Below are 19,050 nucleotides of genomic sequence, written 5' to 3' on the forward strand. Positions count from 1 at the left end.
CCCTTTTCATCCTGTCTCGGCCGCTGACACTAACTCCGACCGTGGGAAATGACATTAGCGATGGCATCCGCTATCCTTCCCGCCGTAAGCTTTTCTTTACTCCAACTTTCTTTCTTACCTCGGTGTGAAATTTTTATGGCTGCTATTAATGACTGCATAATTGACTAATCAAGCGTACCAGAATTGTTAATCTGTCACAGTCATTTATTGAATTAGCTTTAATAGGAGGAAGCCGCCTGCATGCAGTTGTTTTGTCCTCTGGAATGTCATTATGCGTCGAACCACCCCGCCAGCACCCTGAATTCATTTTGGGGTTTCTGTTCAATCCCAGACGCGGAGTCCCCATCTCAGAGACTGCAGCACAGGAGAGGGGAACACACAGACACCCTGAGGAGAGTGCTACTGACCACACAGATGAAGGTCAGGACAAAACACAGAGAATTTAAGCTCCTGTTCATTTTAGGCCATTCACTCCAAAAAGCCTCTTTAAAAAAAATATTGTTTATATGTTGGCCTCTATACCTTAATGAGCTATGTATGGTTTCAGAATATTGATGAAGAGCATCAGACAAGTAAATAACCCAAGACACTTTACAGATTTAGCTTTGATCATTTTAATCCGTCGTGTTTACTTTGTCTGCCCGGATACACCTTTAACGTGATGTGATTGTGCATTCCCATCTACCTCGGTCCCCAGAACCAGTTTGCTGCTTTGAACGTTGCAAAGAAAGACAACTCTCAGATCGAGGGCCCCAGCATCAGCAACTCGTACGGCTTCAAAGTCAGCATGCAGAACCTCCAGGACGCTAAAGCCCTGCACGAGGTGACACACACACACACACACACACACACACACACACACACACACACACACACACACACACACAGTAGTGGTACAGAAGGAATGTGACATGCTTTTCCTTTTCGTCTGTAGGTTCAGCACCTGACGTTGATGAGCATGGAGCTTCACGCTCGAACCCGGCGGGACCTGGAGCCCGACCCCGAGTTTGACCCCATATGTGCCTTATTCTACTGCTTCAGCTCTGACGCACCCCTACTGGACTCAGACAAGACGCAGCTGACTGGGGCCATCGTGGTGGACAAGGACTGTCAGGACAGTGGCCAAGGTGATGGGGTCACTCCCTCAGTCCCTCCCGCCATGCTGTGGATGGATGGACCACACTTGTCTGACCTGGCTTCAAATATTGCCATTGTGTACACGGTCATTGTGCTTGGATCTGAAAGAACAGTGTTTTGTGTGTGTGTGTGTCCCAGGTGTCAGAGGAACAGCACCCCTGCTGGTCAGATCTGGGGTCTCAGGACTGCAGGTCACCTACGCTGTGGATGAGAAGCGGCTGTTCCAGGAAGTTGTCACTATCATGAGGAGGTACCGTATTGGCTCCTGTGGTTTTGACCTTGATCCTTACATTGCGAAAAAAGGAGAACTGAAGCACACCAGTGGCTTTGTTGGACATCTGATCGGTTGTTAAATATTTCGCTGGGTGTTCATGTTCCCAAGACTGACAGCACATGTGCAAATTCACTGTTTTTGATTTAAATGTATGTTATACATATTCATGCCTTGTTTCCGTTTCTATGAAATCTTCTCTTTTCTGATTTGTTTAGGCCACTGTTAAAACATGTGTCCTGTGGCTGTTAACATCTCTGTTCTGTCGTGGCAGGTTTGACCCAGACATGCTGGTAGGCTATGAAGTCCAGATGCGTTCCTGGGGCTACATCCTCCAGCGGGCAGCGGCACTCAACTTTGACCTTTGCCAGCAGCTCTCCAGGGTGCCAGGTAGGGTGGCACTCACCGTTGCCCTCTCTGCTGCCACAACACTGTATTGAGATAGTATTGGCTCTCATACAGAAGCGTCAATCAGGTTTCTCCCTGACATTCTACAGCCAGCCGTTCCCGGTCAAAGGAGAATGTGTCTAGATGTCGTCTGGCTGCTCCTCCGTCGGGTGTAGTGACGTCTGTCTGTCTGTCTGTCCTCAGGTGACGCCAAGGAGAACCGCTTCGCCGCGGAGAGGGATGAGTACGGAGCGGACACCATGACGGAGATACACATCATCGGCCGCATCGTCATCAACCTGTGGAGGATCATGAAGACCGAGGTATCTGTTGCCGCCGCAGACATCATCAATCACTTAGAATCGACGCTGCCAACCTTTCCACTGTATAAATTAGCTTGGTTCCCTTTTTTCAAAAAAGGAAAAAAAATCAAAATCAACAGTGTGTAGCTGCAGATCATTTGGTTATGAATCTTCTCATGTTGGTTTCTGGGGTCATTTGTAGGAGTGTATTTCCTAGTTTTTATTTTTTTATTTTTAAACAGGTAACGTTGAACAACTACAGTTTTGAGAATGTGGCCTTCCACGTCCTACACCAGCGCTTCCCCCTGTACAGCCCCCGCACCCTGTCGGACTGGTTCGACCACAACACGGACCTGCACAGGTGGGCACCGCACCGCACCCACCTACCTTCTCTTTTTCACCGTGCTTACATCATAACCATCGTCACTCTGTTTGATGATCAACTCGTCTATTGGTTTTGCGTAGCGATTCAAGTTGAAACTGAATCAAGACCATAAAACGGGGTTGTTCCATCTGCAGTATGACTCTGTGTTGTGTGCCTGCCAGGTGGAAGATGGTGGACCATTATGTGAGCCGGTTGGGCGGCACCATGCAACTTCTCCAGCAGCACGACATCATCGGCAGGACCAGCGAGCTGGCCAGGGTGTTCGGGATCCAGTTCTACCACGTGCTCACCAGGGGATCCCAGGTCAGGAACCCAGCGGATCTCAGAAATGTTGGGCTATTGGCTGCGGTGTGGATTGGCACACTGTGTTGATGTAATGTTTTGCTCTGCAGGCTCTGCGTTTTCTGGTGTTTTTCGCTCACTGTCTCGTGTTGTGTCTTTATGTGGTTTGACAACTGCCTTTCAACTATAAGAGGAGTTAAGAAAGCACATCGGGACAGTTTGAAGTCCAGGATGAGTTTCTGTCCGGCTCACTTCTACCGCCTCCTGCGGTAAACTAGAAGGTGTTTAGGAATTGGTGATGGTCAGAACAAGTACTACATACCACAAATTAAAGGCAAGATGATCAAGGGGAAACGAGGACACGTTTTGTCGAGACAAGTTGTCAGTGATCGTTTTGTCGAGACAAGTTGTCAGTGATCAGTCTGAGAAAGTCCACTCTGCCCTCTCTCCTCATCTCTCGCCTCTCCCTGCAGTACCGTGTGGAGTCCATGATGCTGCGCGTGGCCAAGCCTATGAACTATATCCCCGTGACGCCCAGCATGCAGCAGAGAGCCCAGCAGAGGGTGCCGCAGTGCATCCCGCTGGTCATGGAGCCCGAGTCGCGCTTCTACAGCAACTCTATGGTGGTGCTGGACTTCCAGTCGCTCTACCCCTCCATCGTCATCGCCTACAACTACTGCTACTCTACCTGCCTGGGCCACGTGGAGAGCATGGGAACGTAAGGCATACATACATACATACATACATACATACATACATGCATGCATGCATACATTCACCTTCTAGTTTTTGTAGAGTGAGATGTCAGTCAAGGTACAGAGACCGTTCACTGTGTCATGTTTCAGGCCCGATGAGTTTAAGTTTGGCTGCACCTCCCTGCGGGTCCCCCCTGAGCTCCTCTACCAGCTCCGCAATGACATCACCATCTCTCCCAACGGCATCGCTTTTGTCAAGGTACAACTCTTCTGATACGTTCACTTTTTCCTTATGAAAGGAAGGTGGGATTTGCTGAAATAAATGAAACTGTTATGGAACTATATTGAGTTTAACTCTGTCTCTGTCTGTCCTGTCTGTCTGTGTCAATGTCTCTGTTCCCTGCTCAGCCCACGGTGAGGAAGGGGGTCCTGCCCAGTATGTTGGATGAGATCCTGAACACGCGGTTCATGGTGAAGCGCTCCATGAAGACTTACAAGCAGGACAAGGCCTTGATGAGGCTCCTGGACGCCAGGCAGCTGGGACTCAAGCTCATCGCCAACGTCACCTTCGGCTACACCGCCGCTCACTACTCCGGACGTATGCCCAGCGTAGAGGTGAGGGGTCACGCTAACATCTGGCACACTTACCCAAAACTCCCGGTCAGTAACCTTATCTCAGCCTTTTTCTCATACGTATCTCCATCTATTGTCTCTAAAGGTTGGAGATAGTATTGTCCACAAGGCCAGGGAAACCCTGGAGAGGGCCATCAAGCTGGTCAACGACACCAAGAAGTGGGGAGCCCACGTTGTCTATGGTGACACAGACAGGTAGGGACAAGCCTAGAGAGTGGGAAGCGTGAGGTATTGGGCCCTCGGGTTTTCGGAGGCTTCCTCTCTTTTCTTAACCTCTGCTTGTGTCTCTTCCAGCATGTTTGTCCTGCTAAAGGGAGCGACTAAAGAGCAGGCCTTCAAGATCGGCAACGAGATCGCCGAGGCGGTGACTGCTACCAACCCGAAACCTGTCAAGCTGAAGTTTGAGAAGGTACAGTCCTGCTCAGTACAGTATGAGGTTGCTAGACTGGCTGTCTGCATTGAAGCCCACATAATGTGTGTATGAGTGTGTGTGTGTGTGTGGTTTAATAGTTTTTAATTCCTCTCTCTGTGTGTGTGTGTGATCCCAGGTGTACCTCCCGTGCGTGCTCCAGACGAAAAAGCGCTACGTGGGCTACATGTACGAGAGCCTGGACCAGAAGGACCCCGTGTTCGACGCCAAGGGGATCGAAACTGTGCGCCGAGACGGATGCACTGCTGTTTCCAAGGTAACCGGGCAAAATTTGACCAATTTTTACAGCCTTCACAATCCTGCCAGATTTCTACTAGCAGCCCGTGCTCAGATTAATACAAAGCGCACACATGGGAATCAGTCCTTGTCTGAACGTTCTATACTATCAGTCAGCCTGGTCGACGTGTAGAAATAGACTGGTGTCTGGTCCGTCCGTCTGTCCATCTCCCTAGATTTTGGAGCGTTCCATCAAGCTGCTGTTTGAGACGCGGGACATCAGCCTGGTGAAGCAGTTTGTGCAGCGTCAGTGTGTGAAGGTGCTGGAGGCCAAGGCCAGCATGCAGGACCTGACCTTCGCTAAGGAGTACAGGGGCAGCGGCTCCTACCGGCCGGGGGCCTGCGTCCCTGCTCTGGAGCTCACCAGGTACACCAACAACGCGCCGCCTGAGGGGAGTGTGTCCTACTGTGTGTTTATGACACGACGCTGTTGACAGTGGCATCTTTGAGAAATCTTGAGTGTGGATATGGCAATATGGCAGTGCCTAAATGTCATTGCATGTCTAACTAGTGTGTTTCTGTGGAGTGGCTTGTTGAAGTGTGTGTGTGAGACCTTCCTCTCCTCTCGTCTGGCTGTGTGCCCTTTGTGAAGCCACTTACTGATTCCCCACAATGTCCATTGTCTGCCTGCACTACAACGGGCCTAGCTCAGTGTACTGTACCTGAGACAGTTGCCTAGCAACCCAGCCCATAATGGGTGGCAAAACCTGATTTCAGAGACATGGTTAAAGGGGAAAAATATTCTGTGTGATTCAGGAAATGTATTACAATTTATTATAGTGAGTAGTACTACTGCAGTACAAAAACAAGGAGCAAATGCATTATATTTTATTCAGATATTTGTGCGTTGGTTTAAAAAAAACGACAACAATTGTGATAAATTAATCAAATGAAATCTGAGTACTGTATGTATGTGTGGTCCTATACCACTGCACATATTTGGGGTGCTAGATTATAATGAAACAGCCAATCCAATGCTGTGTCCTGCCCCCCCACCCCCAGGCGTATGATGGCTTATGACCGGCGCCTGGAGCCACGGGTGGGCGAGCGGGTGCCCTACGTGATCGTGTACGGGATGCCCGGCGTGCCCCTCATCCAGCTGGTGCGGCGGCCCCTGGAGGTGCTGCAGGACCCGGGCCTGCGCCTCAACGCCACCTACTACATCACCAAGCAGATCCTGCCCCCGCTGAGGCGCATCTTCCAGCTCATCGGTGTGGATGTGCTCAGCTGGTACCAGGAGCTCCCCAGGGTGAGGCTACGGAAGAGGGGTGGTGGGGGAAGGGGGGGGGGGGGGTGTTGTCGGACCCTTAAAATGTGGCTCCCTCTGGTCTCCCAGCTCTTCTAGTTAGTTACTGGGATTCATCAAACCGATGATAGATCCATGCAGGAGAGAGTAGACGTTTGATGACACACACCGACCACTGAAGCGGTGGTGTTTTGAAAGCTTTGTCCGGACTGTCGTGCAGACAGAGAACAAAAGAAAAAAAGGGCTACACGTCGGGAATCAAATGAGACAAATATCCAATCTCGTACCCAAGTCATTGTTAGGCATGCCCTTTTTGAAATGCCAATGATTCCATCTAGTGGCGAGTTGTGTAAAGGACATGCAGATTTCATACTGTTGTCTCGTTAGCCTGCTTCAGACTGAAGGGCAAGGAGGCTCTTTTCAGACCCGTGTTTCTCAACTTCAGTCATGCTGTGCCTCGTTTTTGTTGTAGCTCCGGACAAACTCGCCTGGTTCCACTTATCAACTAATCACCAAGACCTGGGTGAGTTGAATCAGGTGCGTTTCTCCAAAAACGTGTACCGTTGGAAGTACTGCAGAACTGGAGTTGAGCAACACTTGTCTAAAAGAGCCATGTCCCCTTGCCCTTCGGTCTGAAGCAGGCTAACGACAAACACGTGTGCGGTTGGGGGTACTGGAGGACTGGAGTTGGCGAACACTGTGTTCGAGCACGTGTCAAAACACATTCCGTGGGGGGCCGAGTGTCTGCGGGTTTTCGCTCCTCCCTGGTAATTGATTACTAATTAGTGACCTTAATTCGTCAAAGAACTCCCCTCATCTTGTTGTGTAGGTCTTAATTGAAAGGGGAAAAAAACACAAACCTGCAGACACTAAGCCCTCCATGAAATGAGTTTGACACCAGTTTGAGGCAAAAATAGTCTGACCTGTCAAATAGTGAATTACAGTCTTTAAAAAAAAAAATACTTATTTATCACCACAAATCTATCCTAGTCCATGGCTCTAGACATGTCCTCTGTCTTCAGGTCCAGAAGGCGTCATGCTCCATGGTGGCCAGAGGGGAGGAAGTGGGGAGGAAGGGGACTATCTCCCAGTACTTCACCACGCTGCACTGTCCTGTGTGTGACGAGCTCACCCAGCTAGGGGTGTGTGCCAGCTGCCGTGCCGAGCCCCAACGCGTGGCCGTTACTCTCTACCAGGACATGCGCCTTTGGGAGAGCCAGCAGGACCAGCTGCTAAAGGTGAAAGGTCGGGGGGCTGGGGAGCACACCATTGGCAAGCTACACTATATATACAAAAGTATGTGGACACCCCTGCTGACAGGTTTATAAAATCGAGCACACCGCCATGCAATCTCCATAGACAAACATTGGCAGTATAATGGCCTCACTGAAGAGCTCAGTGACTTTCAACGTGGCACCATCATAGGATGTCACCTTTTCAACAAGTCAGTTCGGCACATTTCTGCGCTGCTAGAGCTGCTCCGGTCAACTGTACATGCTGCTGTTGTGTAGTGGAAACTTCTGGGAGCAACAACAGCTCAGTGGTAGGCCACACAAGCTCACAGAATGGGACTGTAGAGTGTTGTAGCGAGTAGCAATCGTCTGTCCTTAGTTGCAACACTCACTACCGAGTTCCAATCTGCCTCTGGAAGCAAATCCAGCACAATAACTGTTCGAGAGCTTCATGAAATGGGTTTCCATGGCCGAGCCATCGCACACAAGCCTAAGATCACCATGCGCAATGCCAAGCGTTGGCTGGAGTGGTGTAAAGCTCGCCGCCATTGGACTCTAGAGCAGTGGAAAAATCGTTCTCTGGAGTGATGAATCATGCTTCACCATCTGGCAGTCCAATGGACAATCTGGGTTTGGCGTATACCAGGAGAACACTACATGCCAGAATGCATAGTGACAACTGTAAAGTTTGGTGGATGAGGAATAATGGTCCGGGGCTGTTTTTCTAGGCCCCTTATTTCCAGTGAAGGGAAATCTTGATGCTACAGTGGCATTCTAGATGATTCTGTGCTTCCAACTTTGTGGCAACAGTTTGAGGAAGGCCCTTTTCCTGTTTCAGCATGACAATGCCCCCTTGCACAAAGCTAGGTCCATACAGAAATGGTTTGTCAATCGGTGTAGAATAACTCGACTAGCCTGCACAGAGCCCTGACCTCCACCCCATCGAACACCTTTGGGATGAATTTGAAAGCTGACTGCAGGCCAGGCCTGAATGCCCAACATCAGTGCCCGACCTCACTAAGGCTCTTGTGGCTGAATGGAAGCAAGTCCCCACAGCAATGTTCCAACATCGTGTGGAAAATCTTCACAGAAGAGTGGAGGGAGGATGTTATAGCAGCAGGATGGGGGGGTGCAATGAGATGTTCGACGAGCAAGTGTCCACATACTTTTGGTCATGTAGTGTACCACAAGCCGATGCTGAGTAGTCTCCAAGCACTGTCTGCATTTGAGTTGTAGAGAGTCAGAGTACAGTGAGATGGAAATCGAGCTAAGCTTAGAGTTGTATTTTTAGCCCTGTCATGTAATATTAGAGGGATAGTACACTCCAACTGGTTGGTGAGGTTCTTTAGCTAGAGCAGAAGCTATAAAGATTCATCAGTGTTTAAACTCCATTAACCAACCAACCTGTTTTCCATTTGGTCCAGATCTGTCGGAACTGCAGCGGCAGTGCGGAGCGGCAGGTTCCGTGTGTGTCTCTGGACTGTCCTGTGCTCTACAAGCTGTCCCGGGTCAACAGACAGCTCACCAAGGCCCCCTACCTCCGACAGCTCCTGGAGCAGTTCGGATTGTGAACGGCCCCGTGGCCCACAGCACAGCTACTCTGGTGCTAAACCAACGCTGTCTCATCCAGCCGTGTTTCCCTGTCTTTTCCTTTTTAAATGGTGCTTTGATTGAACCCCGTTGGGTTTTCATGTTGTCCCGTTGTTATTTGTTATACAAGTATTTCTGCTCTAAGTGCAGACTGGCTGGGTTTGGGCCTCCTGAAGGAGACGAGGGAGTGGTTTTCAAGGGCTCGTTCTCCCTCGCTCACTGTGTCTTCATTAGCTGCTATTGGTTGGTTGTGATTGAAGCTGATGTTTTTTTTTTTCTTTCTTCAGGATGGATGGAGATGGTCTCTTCTGTATCATAAAGATGGCATTAACTCTTGACCGAAAGAGGCCCCTACCGTTTTTTATTTTGTAGGCGCTGTAGCAATTTGTAAATGCAAGACTTAAAAAGTCTGAACAGTATTTCTAAGGAGCTCCTTACGACGCAAAGGTTGACTAAAGAAAACACTGTTTAACTACATTTCCCTTTTTATATCAAATACAATCTTTGGTAAATAGTTCTTGTAAAGTGCCCATTTGAATTATCTGTGCATCGGCATTAAAAAATGAAAACAAATCAACTAGTTTTTATGCATTCTGTTTGTGTGCCATTTTGTCTCTTTTAGCCTCAATTTGTATTTGTCAGTTATGAAAAAGCATATTATCATTATACCCTGAGGCACTAATGCCTATCAAAAGAGGATGGGGGAGTATTCATTTCAGTTTTTACTTCTGGGACTGTTGCAATACTGTATTTTGATAATTTATGGCAAGAGTTTATATTATTTCCTTGTGCATATTTGTTTTGTACACATTTCTAATGCTTTCTCCATGTTAAAACAGCATATGCCATCTACCCATGTCAAGATGGATTATATTATTTCCCAAACAACTATACACAGGATCTGTGTATTTGTATAAATGTAAATGTACAACAAAAAATATGAAGGAAGTGTTTCTTGCTTTGTTTTTAATGGGCATTGCTGTGGGTGGAGGTTGAAGATTGATATAATAAAACTCAATGTATTAAATTCTCTAGTCTTTGTGTTTTAGTATTTTTCATGGCTTTGATTTGTTTTAATAGAAAAATTCAAACGTGATCAACTTTAACAAAGATCACACATCTGAATGGAAAAACTACAGATTACTAGACAATTCATCACAGCACAAGACTTAAAAAAATGTTTACAGAAAAGTGAGAAAAAAACATGCTGTGTTCATGTGCTATCGGAAACTCGGAACCTCTGAGATAAAATGAATGTAACTTATTTGTGTAGTGGTTCCCACTGGGCATACACTGGTTGAATCATCATTTCCACGTCATTTTAATTAAATTCTGTTGAACCAATATGGAATAGATATTGGCCGCCCCCAGGTGGTAAGGGTAGGTAATAACACATCCGCCACGCTGATCATCAACACATGTGCCCCTAAGGGGTGGGTGCTTAATCCGCTCCTGTACTCCCTGTTCACTCATGACTGCACGGCCAGAAACGACTCCAACACCATTAAGTTTGCCGATGACACAACAGTGGTAGGCCTGATCACCGACAACGACGAGACCGCCTATAGGGAGGTCAGAGACCTGGCCGTGTGGTGCCAGGACAACAACCTCTCCCTCAACGTGATCAAGACAAAGGAGAATTGTGGACTACAGGAAAAGGACGGAGCACACCCCTATTCTCATCGACAGGGCTGTAGTGGAGCAGATTGAGAGCTTCAAGTTCCTTGGCGTCCACATCACCAACAAACTAACATGGTCCAAGCACACCAAGACAGTCGTGAAGAGGTCACAACAAAACCTATTCCCCCTCAGGAGACTGAAAAGATTTGACATGGGTCCTCAAAAGGTTCTACAGCTGCACCATCGAGAGCATCCTGACTGGTTGCATCACTGCCTGGTATGGCAAATGCTCGGCCTCTGACCGCAAGGCACTGCAGAGGTTGGGGCGTACGGCCCAGTTCATCACTGGGGCCAAGCTTCCTGCCATCCAGGACCTCTACACCAGGCGGTGTCAGAGGAAGGCCCTAAAAATTGTCAAAGACTCCAGCCACCCTAGTCCTAGACTGTTCTCTCTGCTTGCAAGCGGTACTGGCGCGCAAAGTCTAGGTCCAAGAGGCTTCTAAACAGCTTCTACCCTCAAGCCATAAGACTCCTGAACATCTAATTAAACTGCATTGTTGGTTAGGGGTTCGTAAGTAAGCATTTCACTGTAAGGTCTTAACTTGTTGTATTCGGCGCATGTGACTAATAAAATTTGATTTGATTTTACATCTTTGCCCAGAGGCTTGATTCTGATACTTTCTAAGTGGGAAACTCGGGAACATCTTTCTACAACGAGTTAGCAATTCTAACATGTTTGAGTTGCCTAGTTTCCAACTAGCACGTGAATGCGACATATATTCAAACAAAGGTCTGACAAAAACAAATCATTCAAAATTCCTATCTTTAACAGCTGATAATTCAAATATTTACTAAATATAAATATGACAAAGAAAATGACGTCTTTAGGATATCTAAAGGGAAAAAACGTTTAGTGTTGCACTACTGTGAAATCAATCATGTAACTGTTATAATTCATTACCAGCAACAGTGGCAAGGGGTCTTAATGTTTAAACAAATTCCATTTCCACCACATAAGCTGTGTAGGAGTGGGGTAAATTATATTGCACTGTAAATCTGTAGTATCAAACATTTACATGTGTGTTAAACTAAACAGGTCAGATTACAGTCACGGACAATCAGACATCAACAAGTTTTTCTGAAGAGAGCCATGGCTCTTCTAGAATACAGTAACGTCTTTAAAGCACTTGGAGTAATGGCGCATTTCCCAGACTAGAGCCCTTAGACCGGTATCCATTCGGATCGCACTTCGTGACAATGCACAATTTAAAGGTAATTTCGACATACGCAGCATTGACTGTAAATGTGGTCTCTGAACGTGAGGAAATTGCCTTTAAAAAGGTACATTGCAGACAAAGCACGATCGGATGCAATCCTGGCTTTAGGATGGAATCCCGGCCTTACTGTTAATCCGATTGAATCGCGGGCTCCCAGGCAGAGTATCAGAGGTGGAACTGCATTAGAGCTGTCAAATCCACAAGTGGCTCCCGGCATTATACTTAAAGCGGATATTGCCATTGGCTGCACGTAGTCACATTAAGAGAAATCCCATGCATCTTGTTTACAAGTTGTTTAGTGGAATGTGAGATATAAATCTACACTTCGATTAGGCTGATAGAAATCCTAATTTTGTTTAATTATTTTACATTTGAGCGTCATTATTTCTATATAATCTACACTTTCTCGTTCTGGACTTCAAACATGAGTGGGACGAGTATGGCTTTGTGACAATGACCACGAGAGCAGCAGCTCCGATTTGACAGCTCTAATGCAGATACACAACCAAAACACCAGCTATGGGGGTGTCGGCAATCGCCGGTTAATGCTTGATCTGATTGAATCTAGCCCCTAGTCTCTCTTCTGCCGGTCCAGGGAACGCAGCAGTTTCCGTCTGGGTGAGTCTCCCTGGAGAGAGATAGAGTCTGAGAAAGAGGCCCCAACTGTTGGCTCTAGGGACTGGAGAGTAGCGGGGACAGATGTGGCAGTGGTGTCCCCTGATGTCCCAGCAACATCAGGTGGTGAAAGCCCTTTGTTAGGAGATGACAACGCTTTATTAGGAGATAAAGAGAGCGCTTTGCTAGGAGAAGAGAGCGCCGCTTTATTAGGAGAGATCATAAGGCTGGCGTCATCCATCTCGATGACCTCGAAGTCGGCATCATTCCACTGGTCGGCCTCGTCATCCTGCTTCTGTTCCCGCTGCTGCTCCTGCTCCTCTTCCTCATCATTGGCGCCCGAGTCCAGCAAGGCTTGGCGGTACTCGCTGTCGTCAGGCTCCATGTGGCTCCTGGTGCGAGGTGTCCTACTGGGGCCGCTGGGGGACGAGGCCAGCCAGAACATGAAGGGGAAGAGGATGGAGGTGATGGTGGCGGTGCCCAGGGCCAGGTACATTAGCAAGGGCTGATCATGGATCCTTCCCAGTAGGAAGCCCACCAGGGCGGGCAGCACCATCTCCCCCAGGGCCGCCCCCACCACAAACACCGCAGCAGAGCGACCGGTCACCGTGGTGTACTGCTCCACCCAGGAGATCCCACTGGGGAAAGTGGTCGACATGGAGGCACCGTAGACACCAGTGCAGACCCACAGGGCCACCCTGTTGCTGTTGAAGAGTGTGAGGAACAGGGAGGACAGGGTGCAGCCCACCAGGCTCAGTAGAATCATGGTGCCTGGGTGCATGCAGGTCGCAAAGAAGATGGCCAGGCCCCGGCCGGCAGCGAACGTTCCCCAGAACAGGGAGTTGAGCCCTGCTGCCTGGGCCTCGTCCATATGAATGTAATCCTTAGCATAGGTGAAGATAAAGGAGCCGTACGCCACCTCGGCCCCCACGTACCAGAAGAAGAAGACAAAGAGCATAGCGATGAGTGCGTTGTGGTGCTTGGACACCAGGGGTTTCCCTGAGGGGGTCTGGGCCCTGCCACTAGAGGGGCTGTGGCGGGCGTAAAGGATGAAGAAGACGAGGGAGACGAACAGGATGAAACCACCGATCACAACATAGGCCCACATGGACTTGAGGGTGCTGCTACTGTGGACGAAGCGAATAACCGTAGGAGAGGACACGGTTTGGGGCACGTGGTCTGTGACAGATGGGGAGGTGGAGTTTGCCACCGGGGCTTCCATGCTGCTGTTTGTAGCCACGTCCAGGTCCGTTCCAAACAGCAGCTTGGCGATGATGGGCGAGGCGAAGGCCCCAGCAGCGAAGCTGAAGTGCAAGGCCTGCATGTGGGGGCCAGCCTGATCCCCCCACGTCTGCAAGATCAGGACATTACCGCCTACCAGAGAGGACAGTAAACAGCGTCAGAGACATTCACTGACTACCACTTCTTGTACTGTGTGCAGTAGATACTTATTTACTATCTTAAAGATAAAGACTGTGAGATTAACTGCACCTGTATCTAGAAAGCCCATGGAAACTCCAATACTGGACATCAGGGCAGTGAGGAGAAGGGCCGTCTTAGAGAAAGGGATGGCAAACATCCCAAACGCTGTGACCAGCATGGAGAGGCCTGTGGAGAAGATACAGTGTTAGGAGGAGTGGGGTGTATTCAACCAGCATGTACCATATAAAAGTCATGATCACCCACAAAAACAACCATTGGCATTCTTTGACAAGCAAAGGTGGTGCATTCACTGTGCATACTGTATACTAATATAATAATAACAACAACAACAAATGCATACTGTATACTAATATAATAATACTAATATTAATAATAATAAATGCCATTTAGCAGACGGTTTTATCCAAAGCGACTTACAATCATGCGTGTATACATATTTCGTTTGGGTGGCCTGGGCAGGAATCAAACGTATGATCCTGGCATAGCTAGCGCCATGCTCTATGAACTCATAGACAGGACCAGGACCACAATAATATCTTAGAGGTTAAATCTAATGTTATTCAGAGCCAATGGACACCATGTATTTGTATTTTAGTTAAGTCTAGGTATATTTTAGTCTGTTAGACATACCCAGCAGCAGATGGCTGTTCATGCAGTCAAAGAGAATCCCGGACAACACCGAGCCGCCTATATAGCCCATCGAGCGGCCTACGAAGATGTAGGAGATGTTGCTGATGTTCTGGTTGACGTTGATGGCAAGGTCTTGAAATGTGGGGCCTAAGACAGAGATGCTCATCCCCTGGAACACATACATAATAAACTAGTACACTGTACTACAGGCAAGTATAAGTAAGCGCATATCTCAGAGCTTTCTCCAAGTTCTTAGGCAAACAGTGGTAGCGTCTAGGGCCATCATCATATTCTAGGATGCATACAGTAATATTCTAAGGGTATTTTGAACTTTATTTGTGGCAGCCAATGGTAAATAATATAAAGTGTGACATTTGGGGAAGGCGGCAGTTATTCTAAATTGTACCTTTGGACAGGTGCCAGAAAGTAAAAGCTTAATTAATTAACCCCTATAGGATTAGTGGGTTCCCCGTGGGACGGTTGAGCTAACGTAAGCTAATGCGATTAGCATGAGGTTGTAAGTAACAACAAAAAAAATCACAGAACATAGACATATCTGATATTGGCAGAAAGCTTAAATTCTTGTTAATTTAACTGCACTGTCCAATTTACAGTAGCTATTACTGTGAAACATACCATGCTATTGTGTGAGGAGAATGCACAGTTATGAACTTGAAAATGTATTAATAAACCAATTAGGCACATTTGGGCAGTCTTGATACAACATTTTGAACAGAAGTGCAATGGTTCATTGGATCAGTCTAAAACGTTGCACATACACTGCTGCCATCTAGTGGCCAAAATCTAAATTGCGCCTGGGCTGGAATAATACATTATGGCCTTTCTCTTCCATTTCAAAGATGTTACAAAAAAAATACAAAAATGTATTTGTATTATCTTTTACCAGATCTAATGTGTTATATTCTCCTACATTCATTTCACATTTTCACAAACTTCAATGTGTTTCCTTTTAAATGGTATCAAGAATATGCATATTCTTGCTTCAGGTCCTGAGCTACAGGCAGTTAGATTTGGGTATGTCATTTTAGGCGAAAATTTGAAGGGAAAAAAGGGGCGGAACCTTTTAAACCTGTTCTTAAGTTGAAGAGCTAGTTTTACAGCCATGAAATGCAAATCCGGCTCATTCAGAATATATCCCTAACAAACGCTCATTTTACCTGAGAATAAGAAAGTAACCATTGTCTTAAATGCCACTAAAACAACCACAATCACATAACTAATGAACTAATGAATGAATCTTGGAAATGCTAGATATTATCGAATGGGAATAGGAATAGTTACTGACCATGTGAGACTCATGTCAAATTAGATGAAGCTTTAAAACACGTACAGAAAACCTGTATTTTAGTTTTAGTGAAGATATGGTGATAGAGAAACAACCAGAACAATAATGTCCATTTAAACTAAACAAACTATGCAATAAAACCAGAGACCCTATTCAATTATCAGATATAAAAGGTACATATGATGACAGAATGGTTCCAATTCAGTCCCTTGGGCTGGCCTACTAGCCTAATAAAAAGCATTCATCATTACCAGGCCGAGGAATGACGCACAGAGCGCTAAGGTGATCAACCAGCTGCTGCAGCCTCCAGAACCGCTGGCCCTGCCACCTCCATCGATGATTTCAACCTCATCATCGAACTCTGAATTCGAACTTCTCTTCCTCCCTTTCATTACACTCTTCAGCCCTCGTCTCGTGTCTTTCCTCTTGTCAAACAGAGTATCTTCCTCTTGGTCATCGTTATCATCATCATCCTCCTCCATTCTAGCGAAACGAACATGCTTCTTTTTAGCAACAGGATCTCTAGCGGCCGAGGCAGACATGGTCGAGCTGTCAAATGATGGCTAACGTCTTTGTTTGAGTCCTGATGGTTAGCAATATTGACAAGTTTGGGCCAGCGCAGTTGGTAAACAAACTACGCGAACTGACCGGGTGCGCCTTCAGTGAACGACACGCTCTGAATTCCTACTCTGTTATAGAGATAAATAGTAATGGCGTCTTTTTGTATGCACCAACTCCGCCATGGTTCGTTGTACAAAATGAATGGAGTTTTTGTAGGGTTTTTGGATAAGTGCCGAAAATAGGGTACGTGGTAAACACAGGCTTAGGATATATTATTCGTTTTGTTCAGCTAACGTCACTTTTTTTGTGCTTTCTTAAGCGTTTATGAAGAAGGAAAAAAGCACATAAAAGTCTTCATAACTTTTAAAGGTCATATTAACTGACTGATATTATATCATAGAACAAAACGTATAGGATCTCCTAAACCTGTGCTAACCTCAGACTTTATTTTCCGCTTTACCCCAAAACCATATTCTTTCCTCATTCATTTTCCCCATGTGAATGGCTGAACGAGCCAGAGGTAACGGATTTCCGTTTTTTAGGACTACAAGTTGGCGAGGTCGATATACCCCTTCGGTTCATTCTATCATCCGGGAGAATGGTGGCTGCGGGTAATATGCCGCGTTCAGATTTTAGCCAGAACTAGGAAACTCGTTAATTTCTGACTTGGTAACTGGTTGTAGTTATACGAGTTTCCTCGTTTTTTGGCTAGTAATGTGAACGCGGAAAAAGCCTAATACCACAGTGAGACAGATATCTCACCGGATGTATAAAAGTGAAGCATCCGCTTAGCGTTTCCACTCATTACCAAATGTGGTAGTGAGAGGAAGCCCACTGGCCGGCAGTAGGAGAAGATGGAACGAGATGGATTTTGGCTGACATTCTGCACATTTTCTCATAGATGAAACATTTGATCTCAATACAGTTTTCTGTTCCTAAAACTACAATAAGTTATGAACAGAGTGAACAAAGTTTTGTAGACTTTGCAATTAAAAAAAAAAAATCGCGTTGTTTAGGAGTGCAATAGTGAATCGAGCACACGCGCACTTCAGAGGAGGCGTTCCCTAACGGAAATATGCAGATATCTGCTAGAACGCGCCAATAGGATCTCGCTAGCTCGTGCTTGGCTCTGCCCACCTAGCTGGTTCTGTCCACTATGACTAATTTGTTCCCATTGAAAACGGCAGTCTGTTGTCTATCTTGGTTCAGTTATACAAATCTTTGCTTCTACGATGTGGTTCCATGGATGATTGGCTCAGCTGACGCGTCAGCGTATAGGAAGTAGTAGTCGTATGATTGAAATTGTCGTCGGAAACAAGGACCTCTAGAGGTCATAATAGAAATTACGTTTTCCTTACGAATAGTTTTGCTTTACATGCAAGAAAAGGTAATTATACTTGTAAGAATGTCTACATTTACTGAAAATGTCTTCACATCTTCTGAAGATTGCCCTTCTATACAAATTGTATTTGTCACATGTGCAGAATACAACAGATGTACCGTGAAATGCTTACTTACAAAGCACTTAACCAAACAATGCAGTTAAGAAAAGAGTTAAGAAAACATTTACTAAATAAACTAAAGGAAAAATAAATGTATACAAGTAACACAAAATAACAATAACGAGGCAATATACATGGAGTACAGAGTAGGTGGCTGAGGTAATTTGTACATGTAGGTAGGTGTAAAGTGACTATACATAGATAATAAACAGCAAGTAGCAGCAGTATAAAAACAAAAGGCGCATCCGGCTGGCCATTTAATTAATTGTTCAGCAGTCTTATGGCTTAGGGGTAGAAGCTGTTAAGGAGCCTTTTGGGACCTAGACTTGGCGCTCATGTACCGACTGCTTGCCGTGCGGTAGCAGAGAGAACAGTCCATGACTTAGGTGACTGGAGTCTTTGACCTATTTTTGTGCCTTCCTCTGACACCTCCTAATATATAGGTCCCGGATGGCAGGAAGCTTTGAAAGGAAGTGATGAACTGGGCCGTACGCACTTCCCTCTTTAGCGCCTTAGGGTCGGATGCCGAGCAGTTGCCATACCAGACGGTGATGCAACCAGTCAGAATGCTCTCGATGGTGCAGCTGTATAACTTATTGAGAATCTGGGAACTCATGCCAAATCTTTTCAGTCTCCGGAGGTGGAAAAGGTGTTGTCGTGCCTTCTTCACAACTGTCTTGGTGTGTTTGAACCATAATAGTTTGTTGGTGATGTGGACACCAAGGAACTTGAAACTCTCAACCCACTCTACTACAGCCCCGTCGATGTGAAACGGGGGCGTGTTTGGCCCTCCTTTTCTTGTAGTCCACGATCAGCTCCTTTGTCTTGCTCACGTTGAGAGGTTGGGGTCCTGGCACCACACTGCCAGGTCTCTGACCTCCTCCCTATAGCCTGCCTTATCGTTGTCGGTGATCAGGCCTTCCACCGTTGTGTCGTCAGCAAACTTAATGGTGTTGGAGTCGTGCTTGGCCACGCAGATTGGCCATCTATACTTGCTGGCTTGCTTTGGCAAGAGTTTCACTTCTCTGTATGACAGACGTGTGAGAAACATGTGTTAAGAGGAAGGATGGTCCAGCATTGACATTGGATTACAGCAAACACTTTGTTTTTCCAGTGTGTGTACATGCATAAAGTAGCTTAAATAAACCAGGCCCTATAGGTTGACAGAGACATTGTCAGGCTCAAATTAGGAGGTATAAGTTTCCCATGATGCAACTGGAGAGTGATGAT

At 46.6% G+C, this 19,050-nt stretch overlaps 2 protein-coding genes across 3 annotated transcripts in view; one reads left to right on the forward strand and one right to left on the reverse strand.

Annotated features, from left to right (window-relative positions):
- The window catches only part of LOC139407055 (REV3 like, DNA directed polymerase zeta catalytic subunit), a 50,481-nt gene extending 40,588 nt beyond the window's left edge, over nt 1–9,893 (forward strand). The window contains exons 15-33 of one of the 2 annotated variants that reach the window (XM_071150373.1): nt 332–420; nt 698–823; nt 935–1,127; nt 1,276–1,387; nt 1,683–1,798; nt 2,000–2,118; nt 2,340–2,458; nt 2,644–2,785; nt 3,238–3,482; nt 3,610–3,718; nt 3,868–4,074; nt 4,178–4,287; nt 4,387–4,501; nt 4,641–4,778; nt 4,975–5,165; nt 5,801–6,047; nt 7,067–7,282; nt 8,701–8,879; nt 9,154–9,238. In XM_071150373.1, the coding sequence (XP_071006474.1) occupies nt 332–420; nt 698–823; nt 935–1,127; nt 1,276–1,387; nt 1,683–1,798; nt 2,000–2,118; nt 2,340–2,458; nt 2,644–2,785; nt 3,238–3,482; nt 3,610–3,718; nt 3,868–4,074; nt 4,178–4,287; nt 4,387–4,501; nt 4,641–4,778; nt 4,975–5,165; nt 5,801–6,047; nt 7,067–7,282; nt 8,701–8,847 (2,741 nt within the window). In that variant the 3' untranslated portion in view covers nt 8,848–8,879; nt 9,154–9,238. Of the gene's footprint in view, nt 1–331; nt 421–697; nt 824–934; nt 1,128–1,275; nt 1,388–1,682; nt 1,799–1,999; nt 2,119–2,339; nt 2,459–2,643; nt 2,786–3,237; nt 3,483–3,609; nt 3,719–3,867; nt 4,075–4,177; nt 4,288–4,386; nt 4,502–4,640; nt 4,779–4,974; nt 5,166–5,800; nt 6,048–7,066; nt 7,283–8,700 lie in introns of both variants that reach the window. The other variant, XM_071150372.1, reaches the window with a different exon arrangement.
- On the reverse strand, nt 9,807–17,014 carry LOC139407056 (sodium-dependent glucose transporter 1-like). Its single transcript, XM_071150374.1, has 4 exons — nt 16,009–17,014; nt 14,452–14,620; nt 13,870–13,986; nt 9,807–13,752 (listed from the first exon to the last, which is right to left on the reverse strand). Exons 1-4 carry the CDS (start codon nt 16,297–16,299, stop codon nt 12,335–12,337), a joined length of 1,995 nt encoding a protein of 664 aa, XP_071006475.1. The 5' UTR covers nt 16,300–17,014; the 3' UTR covers nt 9,807–12,334.
- Nucleotides 17,015–19,050: the final 2,036 nt, after the last annotated feature.

Source organism: Oncorhynchus clarkii, chromosome 4 (assembly GCF_045791955.1).
Source record: "Oncorhynchus clarkii lewisi isolate Uvic-CL-2024 chromosome 4, UVic_Ocla_1.0, whole genome shotgun sequence".
NCBI lineage: Eukaryota > Metazoa > Chordata > Actinopteri > Salmoniformes > Salmonidae > Oncorhynchus > Oncorhynchus clarkii.

What these genes read in the sequence shown, in the direction of transcription:
- LOC139407056 (XM_071150374.1), bottom strand. Translation starts at nt 16,299, where the DNA reads ATGTCTGCCTCGGCCGCTAGAGATCCTGTTGCTAAAAAGAAGCATGTT. An exon ending in GTGCGTCATTCCTCGGCCTG is followed by an intron (nt 14,621 to 16,008) that starts GTAATGATGAAT and finishes TATGTGTTCCAG; the next exon opens with GGGATGAGCATCTCTGTCTT. An exon ending in CATGGGCTTTCTAGATACAG is followed by an intron (nt 13,753 to 13,869) that starts GTGCAGTTAATC and finishes CCTCTCTGGTAG; the next exon opens with GCGGTAATGTCCTGATCTTG.